This window comes from Arachis ipaensis, chromosome B1 (genome assembly GCF_059453495.1).
Source record: "Arachis ipaensis isolate K30076 ecotype BB chromosome B1, ASM5945349v1, whole genome shotgun sequence".
Lineage (NCBI taxonomy): Eukaryota > Viridiplantae > Streptophyta > Magnoliopsida > Fabales > Fabaceae > Arachis > Arachis ipaensis.
This window is the reverse complement of record NC_142436.1, coordinates 137,829,390-137,854,732: the sequence shown is the minus strand read 5'-3', so window position 1 is coordinate 137,854,732 and position 25,343 is coordinate 137,829,390. Positions and strand designations below refer to the sequence as shown.

At 33.7% G+C, this 25,343-nt stretch overlaps 1 protein-coding gene across 1 annotated transcript; it reads right to left on the bottom strand.

Annotated features, from left to right (window-relative positions):
- Nucleotides 1-12,569: 12,569 nt before the first annotated feature.
- LOC148578554 (uncharacterized) lies at nucleotides 12,570-14,258 on the bottom strand. The gene has a single exon (XM_088501325.1). The coding sequence runs from the start codon at nucleotides 14,256-14,258 to the stop codon at nucleotides 12,570-12,572; it is 1,689 nt and encodes a 562-aa protein (XP_088357451.1).
- Between the last annotated feature and the right edge of the window lie 11,085 nt (nucleotides 14,259-25,343).

The following is a 25,343-nucleotide window of genomic DNA, read 5'->3' as shown; positions in this document are numbered from 1 at the left end:
TGCAAAAGTAAATCAAGTCTATAAGAGAGTTCTATACATAAGCATATATCTAAACAACACAAAATATAATGTCCCAAAAGACCCACTTCACTGCAAGAACTCCAGACGTCTAGCGAGGTGTCTCTCGACCTGCATCTGAAAAACACAAATATTCGTATGGAATGAGAATCAGAGGTTCTCAGCATGGTAAAGGTGCTGTATACATAAGATATAAGGTCCTGGGAAAGCCAGAGGCAATCCTAGAACTCCGATACTCCGATTATAAAACTTAAAGATTTAAAATGGAAAACCAAAAACAAGGGTGGTTCTTTAAGGTTCCTAAACTTAACCAAACTCTATTCCAACCCTCCATCATCCACTTTCCTCCAAATCCTCCAACTCCGGTGGAACCATACAGACAAACAAGCAGACATGGCAAACACAACTAGAATACAAGTAATGCAGGTAGCAAGTATAACAATTAGGCATATTAAATTCACATAGGCATTCCCAATTAATGCACAAGCAAGCAATTCAAACATATGCATATGATGTATGCCTGTCCTATGACTGATGAGTCTCATATATCAATTATCAAGCAAACCCGACATGTCTGGCTGCTAAACCCTGGACAGTCCCTCGACGCGCATCCCCAAGAGTCTATGTATAGTTTTTTCTCATATATATAAATTCTGCTCATTGGGGGAACCTTTCCGGGAATTTATACGTGCCCGGTCACCCTTGCAACGTAGGGTCAATAGAGTATCGAGTCTCAACCTAGAGCATGTGGTGGCAAGCCATTGCTTTTTACACAGAAAAACTCGTATCTCAGATAAAAGAAGTGCATAAGCCTCATTATCATTCATAATAATTTCATAATCATTCATTATAGCCATAAATATCACATATACATCATATCTCTGCACTCCTCATACATAATTCATCATATTTCAAGCATACTTCACCTCCAAGTTACCACTCCTTCCTAACCTGACCTCATCACTAAGTATACAACTAAGGTTTAGAGGCTAAAAGAGTAAAAATAGAGGTTTAGAGGTTCAAAATCGGGTTTTAAAACATAAAATTCACTTTGTTGAGATCAGGGGTTCTGCGTACGCGGGACAGTCTCGTGTACGAGGGGGTGCATTTTGCCTTGCTCACGTACGCGTACACTTGCTCGCGTATGCGAGGCACCAAACTCGAAAGAAATGGCCAGGTTGCGTGCAGGTGGTTGCGTATGCTACCACTCAAAAACCCAGTTCTCGCGTACACGAGTCACCAAACCCGAAAGGAATGATCGCGTCGCATACCAACCTTCGCATACGCAACCCCTCAATATTTCACTTCTCACGTACGCGAGACACCAATCCCGAATGGAATAGCCGCGTCGCGTGCGGGTTTGCGTACGCGAATTCTGCAGGGTAAGCAAAAATGTTAACTATTCCAGAATTTTAATTTTACACACCAAACTCGCATAACTCTCTCATTTTAAAGCATTTTTCATTTGTTCTTTGAACGGTGTAAGCTTTACAGACCTAATTTTTATATGAAACAAGTTTGAAAAAGTTTGGAGGCCCAGAATTCGAGTTATGCTTCGCCGAAATTTGGCCAAAAATTAATTTTTCACAAAATTGATCAAACCTCTATTTTCACAAAAGCATAACACATTAACCACATTTACACATCCATACCTTGCACCAAAACACACCATATCACAACCAACACAGCCCCACATTCTTCTATATCCAATCATACCTCAATTTTGAATAGTTTTATTCCCAACATTTTTCAATCATACTAATGCAATCATTAACATTCATATATCCACATCCAATGTTATCATATATCACCATCAACATCATCATTCATGAACTAATCTCACTAAACTAACTACATTCATATCATAAATTATTCAATCTATCATGCCTCATCAATTCATCATACATTATCAACTAAAACTACTAATCAAGCTCCAAAATTCATAATTCAACTTATCCTAAGTCATCTAGCCTAAGTTTTCACAATACATTACATATTATATACGAGAAACCAAAATTATACCTTAACTAATTTCTTCGTATAGCCCAAAGACAACCCGACTACGCAAGTTCACAAGTTCCACCACCAAAATTCAGCATCCAAGGACCCAATTAAGTTTTTATCTCCTCAATTATGCTCCAAAACATATATATACATCACCTATTTCATATAATTGCATCCATACATACATACTTAATACCCAAACACATATAACCAAAAAATCTAATAGAGTTTGAGAGTTCTCACCTTACCAACTGAGAATTGGGTAAAAATCCGGTAAGCTCACTAAGCTAACTTGATCCTAAAAACTAAAATCAATAAAATCTCAATATCTAATCCATGGAATTTTAAAAAATTAGGGAAGAAAGAACTAAGAATAAAATTGAGATTTTCTTACCAAATTGATTATTGATTTTTGTAGAGCTCGATGCGGTGGACGTGTGGTCACAAACGGTGCAGCAATTAGAGCTCGGAGCGAGAAGTTATGGCAACTTGAATTTGGAACAAGGGTTCGGAACTTCTCCTTCTTCTCCCTTGTGTTTTTTGAACGTGTGTAGTGAATGGAAAAGGAAGGAATGCTGAATTGCTTAAGTGTGGGCTGGATTGGATTGGGCCTTGGGTCAAATACGGGTTCGGTTCACTTGGTTTGGCCAATCTTGGGCCAAATTCTTTAAAATTAGTGTCAAAATTTTTATTTTAATTTGTTCTATCTCATTAAACTAAAAAAAATTCATATTTCTAATTTCTTTGATTAATATTTAATTTATTGACTAATTATTCGTTAATTTTACGGGGTTTATATGTTCTGCTAGCTTTATCAAAAGGAAAATTATTTCGACATTAAATAAGATATATGAAGCTCTATATTGTGATGAATCATCAAGGAAAAAAGCAACCATTTCCATACACATTTTTAGATCCTACAAAAACCTTGTTTTCTTTGTTTTTTGAGTGTGTTCATTCTTCTCTCACTACAAAAAATTCGTCGGGTATCATCGGATTTACCGGTAGATTTATCAAAAAATCCGTCGGTAATATGTTTATCGTCAGAATAAATCCGATGGTAAAAATCTCGTCAGTAATTATTTACTGACGATTTTTTCATTTGCCGCTAATTACCATCAGAAAATTTTCGTTAATTACCATCGGATTTTTTTTTAGTAAATTTGATGATAATATATTTTTAATTAGTAATTAAAATAATAATTACTAGTAAATTTATTCGACGGTAAACTTAAATTTTAAATTTTTAAAAAAAATTATTAATCCTCATGTATCAAAATATGCTCATAAGCTAAGAGCATAGCTTCTAGTAAAACATAAGACGATAACAAGATAAATAACAACAATCCTAGATTCTTAGTGATTCCCATATGGGCAGAAAAGCAAAAATACTAACAGATAACAATAATTAGCAACATATATTTTTTTAGTCTCAACAAAGTAGAAATATACTTAATTTTCATGAATAAAAAATCAGTAGTTACCTAATGAACACCTTTATCAGCAAGGTCCTTATCTTGAAGTTGGTATTCATGCAAAACCCAATCAGTTCGATTCTCTTAGGTGCTTTACCCGTGTGAAACACTAGAGTTTTTATCATACCCATAACAAGCTTCTTGTTCTCGATGGATCTATACGAAAAAGCGACCACATAAAGGTAATTGAATCAGTTATAAAAGATAATTGATTATAACAAATACTTTATACATAAAGGTTTCATGTATAATCAAATAAGAGTGTAATCTGATCATTGAATGGAATCTATACTAAACTTTCGAGTATAGAAAAGATAAAACAATTTCTCCAAAGCAAGAATCTAATTTCACTTGTAATAGCATTTATATCAACTTACTTTTCATTTAAATTAGATTGTAATGCATAAACGATTTTAATTTCACCCCAAAATTGAAATTAAACTTAAATGACTGTTTAAAATCTCATACATGACCATGAAAGACACAACATAAAGTTGTATCATGAATATAAAATCTCAGTGTAGTTTCACACAGCAAAACCAGAAACAAATTTCAAGCCAATTTAGCAAATTATTCAAAATCAAATTGTACAAATCTACCATAATACAATATGTTGTTGAGATAAAAAATAGCATAAAAGCATATTTTGACTAGAACCTCACACAATTCAATCATTTCTACAATATTTGCTTATACAAATTAGATAGAATTCTCTAAAATCACTCACCACTTGAGTGCTTATAACCACATTTTTCCAATAACCAATGCAGCCATTGCCTAAGAATAACAAAAGTTTAAATAGTAAAAGCTTCATAATCCAACAACTTCCCTTAAATCAAACAATCCAACAACAAAAACATAGAATTATAAAAATAAAATCATAAAAAATCATGAATTAAAAAATCCTAAATCAAAACAGAATTAAAAAAATTCCGAAATTAAAAATCCTGAATTGGATACCGTCTGGTGCGTGACACTACTGTGTGTGAAGGATGACGGCAGCTGTTAGTACGTGGATAACGACGACAGCTACTGGTGCATGGTGCTGTGGAGGAGGACGGAGAGAGAAAATATTTAAGGATGGGGGAGGGAGAGAAAAGGGTCGCACCACTGCAGAACACGAGTCAGGTACTGTGAGGCGGCGTCGACAATGGAGAAGAGGGATGAGCTTCGTCATTGTTAAAAGCTAAGAAAGTGAGAGGAGATTCAGTGCTGGGAGAATGGGAGTGAGGGTGTTTCGGTGTTGTGAAGAGTAAGACTGAAGAGGAGATCCTTTGGAGGCTGTTAGTGGCGCCGGCGTTGGCAGAGGGGGCTGTCGAAGAGAGAGAGAGAGAGAGAGAGAGAGAGAGAGAGAGAGAGAGAGAGAGAGATCAGAAGAGAGATTTAGAGAGAGAGAGAGAGAGAGAGATATTAGGACAAAATTATCGGCAAATAAATCCGACGGTAATGTATTACGCGTGTCCAAGACATAATGTCCCATTAACTGCACTTTACAGGCGAATTTGGTGGTTAAATCCATCAGTAATTCTAACGATAATGATCGCGCCAATTTTTCTTTCTTTCCCCCCAATTATTACCTTCGGAAAACCAAATCCGACGGTAACTTTTTTACCCGACGAATTCATTACTAAATCTGCCGGTAAATTTGTCGATAAATCCAATGCTAACGTCTGACACTAAATCTGACCATAAATTTCACAATATTCGACGTTTTTCTTGTAGTGTCTATTGCCTAGATTTAAGCTTATTTTGAGATATACAAAAGACAAATAAAGTTATTCACACAAAAACCATTTAATCATTGTTTGAGTGTTTGATTTTGAAAGTGTGCTGGGATTAAAGTGCACTTAGTTCCTTTAACTAAGGTTGGGTTAGCACCTAGGTGTTGATAAAATTGGGATAAGTTAGGTAAGTTACAAGAGTGTGAGTCTCTTTGAATTAGTGTTTGTAATCAATCTTGGTTATAGTAGAAATTTTACCATTGTTGTGATGGAGACTGGACGTAGGTCACATTGTACTTTGTGGCCGAACCAAGATATACCGTGGTGTTACTCTTCTTCTTTCCTAAAATCTGCAACTTTCATTTTCGTTTTATTCTCCTATTGGGGGACGAGACAAAAACAAAAATAATCTCCTATTTATTAGTTCCATTGCATAATCTGAAAAAGGTGCTTATCACTTGTGTTTCCTTGATTCAATCCCCTTCTCAACTCACATGGGAACCTTCAATTAGCATTAGAGCTTAGGCTCAAGAGGCAAGCTTAACATCTTGGACTAAAAGATCCATGGCAACCTTTATTGCTTACATGTTAACCGAAGGATAATCATGTTTTAGACCCCCTTTCTTCAATGGAACTAACTATTCTTGTCGGAAAGAAATGATGAGAATTTTTGTGCAATCAACAGACTACAACATATGGAAGATCATTGCGAATGGCTTCGACGTTTCTACCAAACATGACGTTGAAGGCAATGTTGTTCCAAAGAAAGATTCCGAATGGACAACTAAAGAAAAGAAGAAAGTAAAGTTAAACGCCAAAGCTATCAATATGATGCATTGCGCTATTAGCTTTGAGAAATTCACAAAAGTATCAAGGTGTAAAAACAACAAAAGAGATATGGGACAAGTTGCAACTCACACATGAGAGAACGGAACAAGTCAGAGGAACCTGTGTTAACATGCTTATGAAGGAATATAGATGTTCTTCATGATGAAAGATGAATCTATTGATGCACTGTTTGAGAGGTTCTCCATCATCATCAATAACCTTGATACAATGGGAAGATACTTCTATGAAGTAGAGCTTGTTAGGAAGATCTTAAGAAGTCTTATCAAGTAATGGGAGACATGAGCATTGCCATATCTGAAGCTAATGATCTCAACAAAATTACTTATGATGAATTGAAAGGAATGTTGTTGGCCTATAAATCTAATTATCTCAGCAATGATAACAAGAAAATAGAAGTGACATTTAAATAAAAAATCACATCAAAAGAAGAAGATGAAGACAACCTATCCGATGATGAGTTAGAATTCATTGCTGAAAATTGAAAAAGATGATGAAACAAAAGGGAAGAGTCAGAGAATGTCCACAAAAGAAAGCGTTGATGGCCTCATGGGATAAATTGAAAAGTGATAAATTTGATTGTGAAGCTCATGTTTGTCTCATGGCAGATTAACATGATTTTAATGAGGTAAATTTTTTTGAATTATCACCCAATGAATTGCATATTATCATTGATGATCTAATTGTAAATTTGAAAAATATTTTTATAAATATGCTAAATGTAAGAAAGAAAATAAGCTTTAAAATGGGAAGACAATCACCTCAAAGAGCAATTGATCATAGCCGAATCCTTTTGTGTTTTAAAATAAGAAAATGTATATTTTTAAACTGAAATTGAGGATTTAAAATTAAGGCATTCGGCTGCTGCATCAAGGGATGTTCTTGCTAAAAATAAAAAACTTGATGAGAAGATCAAGAACTTAAACATTAATTTAACAAAGTTTATTCAAAGTTCTAAAAATTTGGACAAAGTTCTTGCTAATCAAATGCATCTTTTTATAAAATTTGGTCTTGATTTTGTGGAGGAAAGAAAATCAATTTTGAAAAATGATTATAAAGCCTCCTCTTCCAAAACCAAAAGAGCCAAACCTATTTTTAATCAAAATCAAAGGGCCACCTCTTTCAAACACAAGAATCCTCCCTATTAATCAAAAATTTCAGCAAGAAGCAATATTTGTTCCAACTGCAACAAAGCTGGACATTCTTCACCTCAATGCTTCATTTTTGAAAAGAAAATTAGTGATAAAGTTTATAGGATTATTCATGATTATAATGCTCTTGGACAACCAAAAAGACTTAACATAAAAGGATTCAAAAGGATTTGGATACCAAAAATTTCATATAAGATATTGCAGGTTTGCCTTACATAAAAAAAGCAAAAGAGAGATACGATATTTTGTATAAATGGATGTTTAAGGCATATAATGAGATATGGCCAACTTTTTTCACAAGCTAAATAAGTATGCTGGAGGATTTATGACTTTTGGAGTTGATGAAGAAAAGCAAAATTATTGAAATGGGTGAGATTAGAGAATATCTGAAAGAGTTACATCAAGTTCATCCAATTTTTAAGAAAAGACAGCACCATGGCAACATGAACCAAAAAATTCTGCAGAAGAACTATGCAGGAGACAAAATTTTGAATCATCTCCTAGCGCTGCAATATTCTATAGCTAAGACCTATATTGATCCATCTGAATTTAATACTGTTTTATATAACTAATGTTGTTTTTTAGTTTTACCTCTTAGGTTGAGACGAGATTTTTTTTTCTGGGTGTGATGAATAGGGCACCTTCTTTTTGAACTTTTTGCTATCCTTTTTTGCTTTATGTTCTCTTATCTTATGCTCTGTTTTTTTTTTCTCAACATGCTTTAATGCTTTGCTTTCATCTATGCTTGATTTGATACATATATGCTTTACCTTTATGATATTTGCTATGATTTTATATATTAATTGAGAAGTTTTGACACATTATGTCTCGGTATATGTTTATATATTCTCACCGTTGCAGTTGCAGTTTTTCTGTTTTAATTCTTTATTTTTGTTTTGTTGTTGCATGACTATTTTCTTGTATGTTTTTAGACGTTTGGGACTAATGCAGTATTGCAGATATTTTTTGTTTTCATCCCTTGATGATAAAAGAAGGGAGAAGATTGAACCTATGTTTTTTTGCTGCTATAGTTATTTTGAGCCCATAAACAGGGGAGCTTGCTACTTTATCAAAGAAGTCATCTTTATCTTATTCCCTTTGTTCAATCAAAATGTTTATCGTAAGGGAGAAATTGTTAAGTTCAGAGAATATATGACAAATATTTGATTGAGGTGTAATTGATTGAGTGTATTAATTATATATTCCAAGTGTTGAAGGAAAGATTTGATAGGTTCTAAACAAACATAAAAAAAATAAGCAATCATTGTGATATATTCTTATCAAAACAAGAAGGTTACAAAAAAAAAAGATTCTATGAATTCATAATTGAAAAATTTAATCTTAAATATTGACCTTCATTATATAGTTGGCAATTCTTTAAGGATGAATTCAAGAAAAAGAAATTTATCATCAGCAAGAATCGTGTCACATAAATTGAGAAGTTGCTGCACTTGATATTGATGAACAAAGAAGGAAAGATTCTCTCTTCAATGCCAACGGTTAAAGTATTAAAAAGCGCAACAACTAGTTTGATCAAAAAGAAAATTATTCCTACATTAAAAAAGAGATATGAAACTCTATATATTAATGAATCATCAAGGAAGAAAGCAATTATTTTTGTGCATATTTTCATACCATACAAACAACCATGTTTTCTTTGTTTATGAGTGTGTTCATTCTTCTCTATTGTCTAGATTTAAACTTATTTTGAGAGATACAAAAGGTAAAGAGAGTTGTTCACACAAAAATCATTTAACCATTGTTTGAATGTTTGATTTCGAAAGTGTGCTCGTTTTCCTTAACTAGGTTGGATTAACACCTAGGTGTTACTAAACTTGGGATAGATTAGACAAATTATAATAGTGTGAGTCTCTTGGAATTGGTATTTAACTGTTTGTAATCAATCTTGATTATAGTAAAAAATTTTACTTGTTATAGTGAAGATTGGACATAGATTACATTACACTTCATGATCGAATCGGGATATATCATTGTGTTACTTTTCTTCTTTTTTAAAACCTGAAATTTCTATTTTCATTTTATTCTTCTACTGCGACACAAGATAAAAATAAAAATAAATTTTTGTTTATTAATTTCGTTGTATAATTTAAAAAAGTATTTATTACTTGTGGTTCTTTAATTTAATCTCTCTTTCTCAACTTACTTGAGAATTTTCAGTTTTAATTCAAATATAAAATAAATATAAAAAAGATATTAATTATTTAACATAATTTTTTTATTATACAATTAGAACTCATTAAATAATTAACAATTTTTATGAAAAAAGTAAAAAATGTCCTCACCCAATAATGATTCTTAATTATATAAATTAGCATTTTGGACTTTCTTACAAGAGTTGTTAATTGTTTGATGAGTTGGGTGTATAATGTAAATATATTTTTTATTGGTTGGTGCGTATATTTGGTGCTAAATTCGCAAATAGAAATTTAAATACAGAGTAGTTTTTGCTTGAGAAAAATATTATATGACCAATAAATATTATATTTTTTATTAATATTTAATTAATAATAATTTATATTTATATTTATAAAAATTTTATATATAAAAAATATATAACTTATATTTATATTTATTAAAATTTATATATATAAATTAATAAAATTTATTTATTAAAAATAATTTAAATTTATAGTAATTAAATAATAATCAAAATATTAAAAATTACTAGTCTCTTTCATAGACAAATTATTCTAAAATGGATAGTAAGAATGGAAGCAAGACTAATTTAGCTCATCATTATCCGATATAGATTCTCTACCCAAAAAGCTAAATTTGCTATTTCATATATACAGTTTTATATATTAATTACTTTTATTAAAAGAAAACATAAAAAGATTCATCAACTCTTTATGACAAATTTGTTAACCTTATTCTCATTAGTGGGCTTTAGGATATTTGTGCTTTCTTATAGAACTCGGATGGAGCATCTTATAAAAGTGAACTAAAATTGAAGAAAAAACCAGATACAAATAGTAGTTAGTTAATAAATTGCTTACAGAAACATAATAGAATAGAAATTCGAAATTGGACATCAAATTGAGAATCCTCTATGTATATACAATTGAAGGTTGTGGTAGACTTAGAGAAGGGGGGTTGAATCTATGCCTTTCTTTTAATTGCTGTTATTACCCTTTTAAAACAAACTTTTAATTCAGGTTCTATTTGTACTCAGCAGCAAAAATTTATGAGACAATTTATTTTTGTCTCATGAATATCAGAAAACAGAACTCAGCAGAGAAGAGAAAAGCTAATACCAGCATGTATCCTGGTTCGGTTGCCTTGTGCTATGCAACCTACATCCAGTCTCCTCCACAACTATGAAAGAATTTCACTATAGTTAACAGTATTACATACACCAATTTCACAGGATTGACCCAATCCTTTCACACTCAAGTTCTAACCTAACTTGACATTGACTATGCTAATACCTAACTATTCACTCTTAGTGCTAACCCAACTAAGAAAGGGATACCTCACAGGTACAAGATACAAGACATAAATATACCTAAAGAAATCTGAAAATAATTCTAGATTTTTCTCTCAAGTGTTTCACTAAGCCTTTTTCCACTCATGGCTTTTACTTGAACTTTCTCACAATGCCTTTTCTCACAAGAAATTACAGAAAGATAAACATAGAAAAGTACATTACAATCTGTAAAACATGAAGGAGATTGACTTCATCAGCAGCTTCTTTGCTATGTGCAAAACCAGATTCGCATACCTCAGATGCAGTTCTTCAGTATTGGCCGAATGCTTCTTTGAAAGAAAGCATTATCCAAGTAGAGGAACTTCTTAACAGAACACTGTTCTCACACTCTGGTTTTCTCTCCTTGCCTTTTGAATGAGCAGCAAGGTTCTTTTATCTCCTTGCATGTTGCTGGGTTCTTCTTCCAAGGTCAACACCTTGAGCCTTGAGCTTCACCAACCCACAGATTCACTTTTTCTCATTAAACCTTAGAGTAGAAACTTTGCTTCTGACTTCTTCATCTTGACCGAAAGCCACAAAGTAGTAACCATAGAAATCTTCTCATGGTCAACTTGATCTTAGCCATTGAGAAACTACTTGGTCCCCAAGTCTTGTTTAAGACCGTAGATACACAGCAGGGAAGAACAGAAATCCTCTTTCCTTTGTATCCCATTTCGGATAGAGCACAGAGTTGGGAAGAAGATATGTAACCGAGTTGTATGTATGAGGAAAAGATTTACCTATAACCTAAGCTTGATTTGGTTTGGATTTGTTGAGATGACTTCTGCCTTTCAAGCTTAGTTTCTCTTTCTTGCTTCTTTGGTGACTATCTTGGTGAAGAAGCTCTTTCTCTCTTTCTCTTTCTTACTTTTCTGAAACTCTGATTTGACTTGGTCAGAGAAGAGGGGAACGTTGCTTTTAGTAAGGCAAGATGGAGGGAATTGAAATTTACTTTGGGCTTGAATCGGATCATTTCTTTTTGCCCGTTTTGATTTCTTTGGCTTTGTTTCTTTGCTTTTTCTTGGGCTTCTGATTTTTGCTTTCAGCCCATCATCCTTGCTAGGATTGCTTTTCATTCCATTTGGGCTATCGAATTTTGGCCTGCAATAATAAACAATTAGTAATAAGTAAATATAATTAATCAACACTAATTATTTATTTTGCCCAAAAATAATGTTTGTCATCACTAATTAATTTAGTTAATTTCTTAACTCAACAATCTCCCCCTTGATGACAAACATGATTTAAGCAATAATAAAAAAGGAAATAAATTGAGTAAGGTATAGAAACTCTCTTTGATTTTTGTCATTTGCTTTTATGTTGCTCCCCCTTTCCTTTTCAAGATTAGCTCCCCTTGAATTTGTGCTTTCCTCTTTGTTCCTATTTTTCTTTGATCTTAAAGAGAGCACAATAAAGAGCTAAAATACATTTATCTTGGCTAAGGGATATCAGATAAGCAACATCACATAATCAGCCCAACATCAAGCTAATACCATCAGCAATCTGATTCAGCATGTGAAATCAAGTATTAATGCAGCAAAGAATATTCAGCATGCAAACTCAAGTATTAATGCAGCAAAAATCCCAAAAGAAGTACTAGGATCTATTATCCATCTATTATCCTATTGCTATTACTCCCCCTTTTGTCATCAAGGGTGGATAATAAGCAAGATCAACAAAAACAAAGTCTTGCATCCTGCAGAAAAGAGTTAGTCCATAGTGCAAAGTACTGACTAAACTACCAAAGGTGCAGCAATATCTAGAGTTATTACAGTCATCCAAAATAAAACAGTTCAAAAGTAGCTAAAGAAACAGAATTCATGAGACAAAAAGGAGAGCAGCAGCAGCAGTTTTCATGAGACAAATCCTAGGCATCAGAACCATTCCCTTCCGAAGCAGCTTCCTCTTCAACATCAGTGGCAATGTCTTCATCATTGTGAAGGTTATCAATGAAGGTCATGAGCACAGCCATCCTGTCCCTTGATTTTCTCAGAAAGTTCTCATGCTTGCTAGCTAGCTTCCTTTGTTCCTTGCTCATGGCAATCATGTGATTTGATTGGGAAACAAACTCTTGAGCGACATCCTGGACCACATTCAGCAGAGTAGATTTCTTCCCGGTGGAGATGGAAGTACCCTCGGTGGAAGGAGGGGGAGAGTCATCTGGAATGAACTCTTCATCATCATCATCTAGAACCACTCTTTCAGATCTAGTTGGTCCTTTTTGCTGTTTCACTGAACCACCCCCTTTTAGGTATGAATGTCTGTTTTCATAATCCTCATTTGACAGATCAACACCAAAATTCTCAAATATGCAAGTTAAAAATATGCCATAAGGTAGTGCTTTATCTTTCACACTTCTAACAGAATCAAACATGTATCTAGCCATCAAATAGGCAAAAGAGATTTCTGTTTTAGTGATTAGGGCATACAAAACAAGTGTGTCCGTGTAAGAAACCCTTTGATATGAACCACTTTGAGGAATTAAGATATGGTTGACAATTCGGTGCAACTGAGCACGTTCATATCCTAGGGCTTTGTGAGTGGGTGTGATGCCATCAATTAAGGAAACATGTTCACAAATGTGAGCCAAAGCATCATGATAAGAGATACCAACTCCATCATCCCACTTTACAGATGTATAAGCACACGGCCCAACATCAGTGTACTTCAAAGAGTCACTGATAGTTTCATTATTCAAAATAATGTCTCTGCCCTTAACATAAGAATGCACACTTCCTTCATGGTAAGTCATGTTTGCATAAAATTCTTTGACTAACTGAGGATATATAGGTTTTTTGATTTTGAAAAGGTGATTCCAGTCTAAAAATTCCAAATTTTCAACAAAAGGAAAACCTTTCTTTTTCAAATCAGGTAAATCTGCAAGAAAGGAGGGACATAGAGTACGATACTGAATAACTCCCTCATAAAAATCGTGGTTCATGGCAGATTTGAAACAATGGGGGTTATAGTCTGAGTGAGATGTCATGTAGTGTGATTTGTGAGCAAAAGGATCAATGTCTGGTTCTCTAACAGATTTGAGAGGGCGATGAGGGTTACCTCTTTGTGAGCGCACAGGAACAGACCTTGACTTAGGTTTTGTAGTCTCAGGAACAGGTTCTTCAACAGCAGGATGCTTACCCTTGGATGAGCCAGGTTTCGAAGAGCTTGGTTTGGATGGCGTTGCCTTAGGTGGTGGCGTCGGTTTGGCAGGAGCAGGATATCTTGGAGTGTTTTTGGTCCGAGCCATGGGGTCACAGCGAGGAGGAGAGGTAGGAGGAGAAGGAGATGGAGTAAAGGTTCGGTCTTGGGAACGAGTGGAAGGCTTTGAGGGAAGCTTGTACACTTTTTCACGAGGAGGCCTTTTAGCAATGGTCTTCTTCCTCATTTGGTTGGTTTCAGACTTTTGAGGAGAGAGCCAATGAAGTGAGTGGGAAGAAACCGAAGAGTTTGAGGAGAAGTTATGGAGGGAATAGAGGGAGTGTCGGTAACCGTACCCAAAAGTGGATTTCCAAAACCATGCAACTGCATCACCATTTGAAAAGACTTGAAAAGACATGACCTCATAAAAGAAATATTTTATTTGATTTTAAAATAAAACTGGAAATTAATTTTAAATTTTGAGAAACAATAAATTAAACTGAAAATCTTTTTGGATCAAAAACTTTAAATGAAAATCCTTTCAAAAAATTAAACACACAGCCCAAAAAAAATTTAACAACCAAACAGAAATTTTAACATTCATATTAGGGCCCAGAGATGGTTGGATTTAAGGAAACACACTGGACTACTCTAGATATGATATTTAAGGTTGGCCTAAATCATTTTTCACATGGAATAAGCCCAGATCACGCTGATTAAGGGGAACGTTCATCACCTGTCCAGAATTGTCTCATACCTGTTTATGAGATAAAAAGCTCCAACAAATACATCAGCATTTTTCAAATAAAGAATCATAACTCAAAATTTCTAGACAAGTCCTAAGCATGCAGAATCTATCCTCAGCTAGTGGTTTTGTGAATATATCTGCTAATTGCTCCTCTGATTTAACAAATTGAATACTAATATCCCCCTTTTGGACATGTTCTCTTATTGAGTGAAATTTCACTTCAATATGCTTAGTCCTAGAGTGCAAAACTGGATTTTTAGAAATATTAATGGCACTCATATTATCACACATTAAGGGAATATTTTCAGCATTTAATTTGTAATCAGCAAGTTGTGTTTTTAACTATAAAAGCTGAGAACAACAAGAAGAAGCAGCTATATACTCAGCCTCTGCAGTGGATAGGGCCACTGTTGGTTGCTTCTTACTTGACCAAACATTTAAGGATTTCCCAAGGAAGCAACATAAACCGGAAGTGCTCCTTCTATCAACTCTATCACCAGCAAAATCTGCATCACAATAATCAACTGTAGAAAAATCATCAATCTTAGGATACGAAAGACCAAAATTGGATGTGCCATGAATATATCTAATGATCCTCTTAACTGCAGAAAGATGTGACTCTTTTGGTTTGGATTGGAACCTAGAACACAATCCAACACTTTGCACAATATCGGGCCTAGAGGAAGTTAAGTACATAAGAGAACCAATCATTTCTCTATACCTAGTCTCATCAACATCTTTCTCAGCTTCTCCCTTATCTAATTTAGAACTAGGATGCATGGGAGTTCCCATGGGTTTGGCATTTTCCATACCAAATTTCTTAACTAATTCCTTGGCATACTTTTCTTGATGAATGAAAATACCTTTTTCAGTTTGTTTAATTTGCAACCCAAGGAAGAAATTAAGTTCACCCATCATACTCATGTCAAATTTACTTGTCATGAGTTTTCCAAATTCAGAACAAAGGGATTCATTGGCTGATCCAAAAATAATGTCATCAACATATATTTGGACTAGAATAAAAGAATCATTAGAGTTCTTGATAAATAGAGTTGTGTCAGTGGTGCCTCTTTGAAAACCATTTTTCAAAAGAAAAGAGCTAAGTCTCTCATACCAAGCTCTAGGAGCTTGTCTTAAACCATAGAGAGCTTTAGATAATTTGAAAACATGATTAGAATGCTCTTTATTTTCAAAACCAGGAGGCTGCTCCACATACACTTCTCTATCTATCACTCCATTCAAAAATGCACATTTTACATCAATTTGATATAATTTAAAACCACAATATGCAGCATAAGCTAAGAGAAGTCTTATGGCTTCCATTCGGGCAACAGGGGCAAAGGATTCATCAAAGTCTATTCCTTCTTCTTGGTCATATCCTTGTGCCACTAGCCTTGCCTTGTTTCTTGCAATGCTACCATCTTCTCCTTACTTGTTCCGAAATATCCACTTGGTGCCGGTCACTTTCTTTTCACTTGGCCTTGGAACCAAAGTCCATACTTGATTCTTTTCAAACTCAAGAAGCTCATCCTCCATAGCTTTAACCCAAGAAGGGTCACTGAGTGCTTCCTTGACGTTTTGAGGCTCTATTTGTGAAAGAAGGGCAATGTTTGATCCTTCATTTGCCTTTCTAGTGGAAGACCTTGTTTGCACTCCATGAGAGACGTCTCCAATGACAAATTCCTCAGAATAATTCTTCAAAAATCTCCATTCATGAGGTCTGGTGGACTTGGAGGCAGTTTGAGAAGCCAAGGGATTCTGGGTGCTGCTGGCTTCAGGATTTCCTTCAGATTCATGAGACAAAATGGAATTGTCTCACGAATTTTCAGCAGTTGCAGTTTCTGGTTCAGTTTGACCAGAATTTCCTTTTTCATTATTTTGAGTGGTTTCATCTTCCTTTTGAGCTTGATTTCCTGCATCACAATCTTCCAAAATGCTTTGTACCAAGTTAGTATCACAGAATGTAACATGTATAGACTCTTCAATAATTCTAGCATCTTGATGATAAACTCTATATGCTTTACTAGTTGTGGGATATCCTACAAACAAACACTCATAAGCCTTTAGATCAAATTTTCCCAAATTTTCTTTGTTATTTAAAACAAAACATTTGCATCCAAAGATGTGCAAGTAATCTAAGTTTGGTGGGTAGCCTTTCCAAAGTTCATAAGGGGTTTTCTTCAAAATTTTCCTTATGATTGTTCTATTTAAAATGTGACAAGCTGTGTTAATTGCTTCAGCCCAAAGGAATTTTGGAACATTACTCTCACAAAGCATAGCTCTTGTCATCTCTTGTATGCTTCTATTTCTTCTTTCCACAACACCATTTTGTTGTGGTGTTCTTGGACAAGAGAAGTTGTGAGATATTCCAAATTCCTCACAAAAGGATTCAAATAAATTATTTTCAAATTCAGTTCCATGATCGCTTCTTATAGAAGAGATTTTCAAATCCTTTTCATTTTGAATTTTCTTGCAAAAAGGTTCAAAGGCCGAAAAGGCTTCATTTTTGTGTGCAAGAAATAAAACCCAACCAAACCTAGTGTAGTCATCCACAATTACTAAACCATAATGTTTACCACCTAGGCTTTGAGTTCTTGTTGGACCAAATAAATCAATGTGTAGCAACTCAAGTGGTCTTTTAGTAGAGATGTCTTCCTTTGGTTTAAAAAAACTTTTTGTTTGTTTTCCCATTTGGCAAGCATCACAAGTGATGTCTTTGTCAAACTTTATCAAAGGAAGACCTCTTACTAATTCTTTCTTAACAAGTTTGTTTATTTGAAACATACTTGCATGGCCCAATCTCTTATGCCATAATCACTTTTCAGATTCTTTAGAGTGAAGACAAGCTACATTTTGATCTTTTAGTTCATCAAGAGTAAGTCCATACATATTATTAAAACGCTTGGCAACAAACATCACTTCATTTATTTTTTCATTAACAACACAACATTCAAATCTTTTGAAAATCACCAAATATCCTAAATCACACAGCTGACTTATACTCAAAAGATTGTGATTCAAACCACATACCAAAAGTACATCATCAATGAAAGTAGATTGTTCATTACCTACTTTTCCAACAGCAATGATTTTACCTTTACCATCATCTCCAAAGGTCACAAAACCTCCATCATACTTATTTAGTTTGATGAAGTAAGTTGACCTCCCAGTCATGTGCCTTGAACATCCACTATCCATGTACCACATGTCCTTTTTGTTCTTGGATGCTAGGCAAATCTGCATGAAGATTTTCAAGTAGCTTTAGGTATCCAAATTAATTTGGATCCTTTGAAGTTAATCCATCTTGGTTGCCCAAGTGCATTGAAATCACAAACAACATTGTAAACTTTGTTTCCAACAACTCTTTTTTCAATGAAACATTGTTCATATGAGTGACCAAATTTCTTGCAATTGACACAATGATTTTCAGATGTGTGTCGCTGAAATTGAGATGAGTTATATTGCTTGAAATGATTAAAGTGTTGAAATTTTCTGGTTTTTGAAGGAGATGCATTTCTTTTGACAAACTGATTTTTATTAAAGTTGTTCTTCTTTGCAAAAGCATTTTCACCAGAATTTCTTTGAACATTTTTACCTTTCGAATATGAGGTTTTGTTGTAAAATGGTGGTTTCTTGAAAACAGCCTCATTTTTCGAAATGTAACCCAAACCTGGCCGGTTTGAACTCGGACCAGTTCTTGGTGAAGGCTCAGTTTCACTTGTGTATGCTTCATCAAATTTTTCTTCACAAGTTGAAACATATCCGATACCTGATTTGCTTGGTATGGATTTGGTATTTGATGAAGAAGTCACAAATTTTATAGAGGAAGTATTAGAAACTGCATCTTCCTTAGCTATGTAGCCTAAACCAGATTTTTCAAACAATGGTCTTTGACTTGCAAGTAATTTGTCCAAGTTGCTAGAACCTTGAGCAAATTTTGCTAAGTCACCATTCAGTCTTTTAATCATATCATTTAATCTTTCATTTTCAGCAATTAACTCATGAGAAGGATCCACAATGTGCTTTTCTTTTAATTTTTCAAGTTCAGATTTTAGAAATCTGTTTTCTTCAATGATGTCCAAAGCACATTCAGTTTCCTTCACTTTTTCTTTTAAAAAATTATTTTCACCTTTTAACACATCTCTTTCAGATCTGCATTCATTGTATTTATCAAGCAGTTTTAATGTGTTTAAAGTGAGATCATCAATAATAGCATGCAAATCCTCAATGGTCAAATCATAATAGTTTACCTCATCAAGATTGTTGTTTCCAGCCATGAAGCAGTCTTTGTCATCTCCTTCAGATTCTTCTTCTTCATTTGAGTCATCCTCAGAATCCTCCCAAGCTGCCATGAGTACTCTCTTCCTTTCCTTTTTTCCTTTGTCCTCCTTTTTGAGCTTTGGACAGTTTAGCTTGAAGTGTCCAGCCTCCTTGCAGTGATGGCATGTCACTTTGCTCAAGTCGATCTTGTGCTCCTTTGAACTTGAACCTTTGTATTTGCTATTGTTCTTCATCATCCTTCTAAATCTCCTAGCAAAAAACAAAAGCTCATCATCTGAAATACCATCACTAGACTCACTCTCTTTCGGTTCTATTTGTGACTTGAGGGCTATTCCCTTTTTCTTTGAGTCTGTGTTTGTGTGTGTGGCTTCATAGGCAAGGAGTTTTCCTCTCAGCTCATCATAGGTTATGGGACTTAGGTTGTTACTTTCGGTTAGGACAGTGGCAGTGGTTTCCCATTCTTTTGTGAGGCTTCTAAGGAGTTTTCTCACCAAGGTTTGTTCTGCATAGTTTGTACCCATAGCATCAAGGTTGTTGATTATGATTGAGAATCTCTCAAACGCTTCATCAATGCTTTCTCCATCCTTCATGCTAAACATCTCGTACTCTTTTCGCAGCATATCAATCCTCGTTTCTTTTACTTGTTTGGTGCCTTCGTGTGTAACCTGGAGTTTTTCCCAGATTTCTTTGGCTGTCTTGCATCTAGACACCTTCCGGTACTCTTCAAAGCTGATAGCACAGTGAAGAAGGTTGATTGCTTTAGCATTCAGCTCTATCTTCTTCTTATCATCTTCATTCCATTCAGCTTCTTCTTTTGGAGTTACCACTCCATCAGCATTTGTTTTTGTTGGGATCTTGGGACCGCTCACAACAATCTTCCATATGTTGTAGTCAATGGATTGGATGAAAATCCTTATCCTTTCCTTCCAGTAGGAGTAGTTTTTCCCGTTGAAGAAAGGTGGCCGGTTGTTTGATTGGCCTTCAGTGAGGGTCTAGGCAACTGTGGTTGTGCCCAAGTTGTTCGCCATTGGATCTTTGCTCCAAGTGGTTAAGCTTGATTCTTGAGACCTTAGCTCCTGATACCAATTGAAGGTTGTGGTAGGCTTAGAGAAGGGGGGTTGAATCTATGCCTTCCTTTTAATTGCTGTTATTACCCTTTTAAAACAAACTTTCAATTCAAGTTCTGTTTGTACTCAGCAGCGGAAATTTATGAGACAATTTATTTTTGTCTCATGAATATCAGAAAACAGAACTCAGCAGAGAAGAGAAAAGCTAACACCAGCATGTATCCTGGTTCGGTTGCCTTGCGCTATGCAACCTACATCCAGTCTCCTCCACAACTATGGAAGAATTTCACTATAGTTAACAGTATTACATACACCAATTTCACAGGATTGACCCAATCCTTTCACACTCAAGTTCTAACCTAACTTGACATTGGCTATGCTAATACCTAACTATTCACTCTTAGTGCTAACCCAACTAAGAAAGGGATACCTCATAGGTACAAGATACAAGACATAAATATACCTAAAAAAATCTGAAAATAACTCTAGGTTTTTCTCTCAAGTGTTTCACTCAGCCTTTTTCCACTCATGGCTTTTACTTGAGCTTTCTCACAATGCCTTTTCTCACAAGAAATTACAGAAAGATAAACATAGAAAAGTACATTACAATCTGTAAAACATGAAGGAGATTGACTTCATCCGCAGCCTCTTTGTTATGTGCAAAACCAGATTCGCAAACCTCAGATGCAGTTCTTCAGTATTGGCCGAATGCTTCTTTGAAAGAAAGCATTATCCAAGTAGAGGAACTTCTTAATAGAACACTGTTCTCACACTCTGGTTTTCTCTCCTTGCCTTTTGAATGAGTAGCAAGCTTCCTTTATCTCCTTGCATGTTGCTGGATTCTTCTTCCAAGGTCAACACCTTGAGCCTTGAACTTCACCAACCCACAGATTTACTTTTTCTCATTAAACCTTAGAGTAGAAACTTTGCTTCTGACTTCTTCATCTTGACCGAAAGCCACAAAGAAATAACCATAGAAATCTTCTCATGGTCAACTTGATCTTAGCCATTGAGAAACTACTTGGTCCCCAAGTCTTGTTTAAGACCATAGATACACAGCAGGGAAGAACAGAAATCTTCTTTCCTTTGTATCCCATTTTGGATAGAGCAGAGAGTTGGGAAGAAGAAATATAACCGAGTTGCATGTATGAGAAAAAGATTTACCTATAACCTAAGCTTGATTTGGTTTGGATTTGTTGAGATGACTTCTGCCTTTCAAGCTTAGTTTCTCTTTCTTGCTTCTTTGGTGACTATCTTGGTGAAGAAGCTCTTTCTCTCTTTCTCTTTCTTACTTTTCTGAAACTCTGATTGACTTGGTTAGAGAGGAGGGGAACGTTGCCTTTGGTAAGGCAAGATGGAGGGAATTGAAATTCACTTTGGGCTTGAATCGGATCACTTCTTTTTGCCCGTTTTGATTTCTTTGGCTTTGTTTCTTTGCTTTTTCTTGGGCTTCTGATTTTTGCTTCCAGCCCATCATCCTTGCTGATTGCTTTTCATTCCATTTGGGCTATGGAATTTTGGCCTGCAACAATAAATAATTAGTAATAAGTAAATATAATTAATCAACACTAATTATTTATTTTGCCCAAAAATAATGTTTGTCATCACTAATTAATTTAGTTAATTTCTTAACTCAACAATATGAGCGTGATTATTTGAAGAAGACGTAAATTAGTGTTCCTAATATGACAGAAATTATTTTATATATAGAAAAGAGATGGATAATTTTGTTTAATATTAGTGTTCGGGGTGCTTTATAGAAATGTGGATGTTTCAGAAACACAGTTTCAACATATTGAATACGTGTTATCTTTTCAAAAAAATTGATGCAGTTTTTGCAAAAATTTTAAGTAGAAATACGCAGAGATTCGTCACTTGTCGAGTCAAGAATTATCATGCACCCTGCGTGTGAAGGTGCAGGGATGCTTTGCTTGTTTTCAACATCCCTTTCGCAGAAATTCACCCTCAAGTTTCGAGCATACTTGCAACACGTGCCCTGCGTGTTGTAGTAGCAGAGATTTCCAGTCAGCGTCCCAGTCACGTGTTGCTCTCCTGAGCAGGGTGATCTCTATGCACCCAACATCATGCTCCGGAGAGGCCAACCAAAGGTTTGGTTGAAGGCTTTAAAAAAGGGATGGGGAAAGGTTTTGCTGCTGTTTGGTCTTCATTTCATTTAAGTAGGGTTTGGTGAGAGGGTTTTGATTGTTATTGAGAGGAAATGTGATATTTTTTTGTGAGAGTAAGAGAGAGAGTAACTAATGTGTTGCTTGAAAAAATGGTACGTAATTATATATTTGTAGAAGATCATGTTATTACTTATTTAAGACAATCTAATATGTAAGTTTAATATTTTTGTTAATTTAGAATTTTGTATTTAAATTGTATTATTATTAGTGTAGTTATTTGAATTAATATTATTATTAGTAGTTGTAGTGAATTAACAAGTTTAAAAATTCTTTTGATTAAAATTATTTAATAAGATAATCTTTTCAATTTTTTTACTGGATATTCTATTATGATGTTACTATTAATTGAAAATAATATCATTTTAATTTATCAAGTAATATGTAAAATTAATAAATAATATAAATATTTTTTTTGAATTTTTTCTAATTATATTTTTTATTTGCTGTTATAAAATTATTATTGTATTCTAAGTTGCATAAGTAATTTTTATTTTCTTTTATGAAAGTGGAGTTAATTTTTAATTTAATATTTGATATATTATATTATAATTTTGTTGTTTTTTTTTTTTCAGTTGTCCTATATCAAGCTAACAAGAATATTCTGTCCTATAAGTTTGATCTGTCGAAGATTTGACATCCGGTGGTTGACCAAACTTTACGAACAACGGAATTCTACTATGTATCGAGAGTGGAACAGATCAAAGGGCATTCCGCCTTATTATCTACTCTTGTGAAAAGGTAGAGGTTGGAGACTTATTCCTTCGTATTGCCAGCCGATGAGGTTACAGTGACAATTGAGGATGTGTTACACATATTTAACCTACTGATTGATGGAGAGGTTGTGACCAGTTGGACCGATAACAATTAGGACTTTTTGGTCAACCAGAGTATGGCGATTTTTAGCACCGAACCCGTCGTGAGTAGTTCATCTAAAAGTTACATAAAGCTGGCCTGGATTCGCCATATCAGAGATACACAGCCTCTTGACACTTGAAAATCTGTTCAGCAATACGTTAGGTGTCACATCTTTTGCATGCCTGACACGTGTCCAACACGCAGAGTGCGTGTTGGCTGGATGCACGCCACATGAACAACATGCAGAATGCGTGTTGCTTCTGATTACGCCACTTGTCAATCACGCATGCTGCATTAAGTCAGTACATTACTTGCGTATTGTACTGCTGTCTCTGCAATGTCCACCCACCTATATATATATATATATATAATCATTTTCAACAAAAACACACCATTTTTTTCATATTAAAATTCTTTAGTCCTAATATGAAATTATTACTAATAAAAAGTGTCTTACATATCCAATATTTTCACTCTAGACTCTAGAATCGCATAGGTTATACAGATGGCATTAGTTGAATGGTTTGTCGGCATAGTAGATAGTCAATGGGAAAATGGATTTGATAGCTTGAGAAATTGGGTACATGATCTTTGTTGTGCTTAGATTTTCAAGTACATAGAAAAGATGCATTGAGACCAAAGCGGGAGACAAAGTGGAGACACACCACATGAATCCTAAGCGGATCCCATCAACCCAAAATCTATATTCTGATCTTTTACTTCTGTAAACAATAATGATATGTCCAAAATATTATTTGTATTAAAATTAATTATTATATATATATATATATATATATATATATATATATAATTAACTTATTTTAATATATACTTTTTATATTAATAATTATAAATAATTTTAATATATATTTAATATGATTGTATTTGAATATGCTCTCTTATGAATATACATACATCTATCTAAAAGTATTAATTCTTATTTAATCAATAACGCGGTCAAAAAACCATATAGAATAAAATAATTAGCAAAATATGGAAAAGGAGATGTGAATCCCTACCCTATACTTTCAACCCTTCGGCTTCTTCATTTCCTCAATCCCCCTACCTAAACTCTTAACAAAAAATATTATTAGTGCACCACTAGGAGAGCTTATCCTATTATAAAATGGATACAAAAGAGTTTTTTTTTTTCTTCTTTTTAATTATGATGATAATGTTTAAGACTGATGGAGGATGTGATTGACGCTTAATAAAAATATAAATGATTTTAACCAAAATTGTGCTTTTTTTTATTCGCCTACGATTGTAGACCATGAATTTTTTTACATAATTAACATGGGTCCTGATCATAAAAAAATAGCCTACATATCACAATAATGAAACAAAAAGCCTCTGGATAATATATGTATGAATTAATTAATAAGAGTGTAAAGAGATTAGACTATATATAATTTTATAATAAGTTAATTTTATAGTGTCTTTTGTTTGATGTCTAATTTTTGTCTAAATTATTTTTTATAATAATTTTAAAATATTTAAAAAATTTTAATTTTATATTTTTAAATTTAAAATTAATTATTTAACTTATTTTAACAATTAAACAATATCTTTTAAACACCATAACAAACACTTTCATAATATATTAATTAACTTAATTAGCTTTCTTTTTCTGTTTTCTTCTTTTTTTTCTAACGGAAAAAGAAAAGCTCAGTCCCTTTATAAACTCTTAAAAGACTTAAGAAAGTTCTAATTGAATTAGAATTTAGAAGAACATGTTTATTTCTCTTCATAAGAAATTCGATATATTATTATAGATGAATATTAGAAAATCAATATAATTTATTATTTTTAATTATTAGTTAATCATTAATATTTAAAATATAAATTAAAAAAATATTATTAAATTAAAAAATTAAATTAATAACTAAAAATAACAGTAAAAAATAATAAATTATGCTTGTCTTTAAATATTTCTCGTTATTATATATATAAGTCAACAAAAGCTATTATTAGGCAGCCTTTTTCTTCCATTGTGCGGATTTAAATAGTTATTTAATATATCCATCCCATAATGCGAATTTCATCATTGAAGAAAACAAATTCTTGTACAAATTTGATTCCACAGATGCATAAGTTGGATTCGAATTCATGGCATGCTTATACTATATAAAATACTATGTCCCCCAAGAAGTCAACGAAGGGTTATTCATGAACTGATTATCTTCTTTCCATGTCTTCCATATATAAATTGCCAGTTTCAAGGTGTATTCAAAAGAATTATTAACGAAGAACGAATATTCAATTCTCACCCTTATCTTTTTTGAGTAATGAAAATAGAATTTAACTATTTCGTGCCTTAAAAATATATTTTAAGAGGATAATAGTAATATTTTTTTTCAATAATG

Excerpts from the sequence above, each read along its gene's own strand:
- LOC148578554 (XM_088501325.1), bottom strand. The coding sequence starts at position 14,258 with ATGTCTTTTCAAGTCTTTTCAAATGGTGATGCAGTTGCATGGTTTTGG.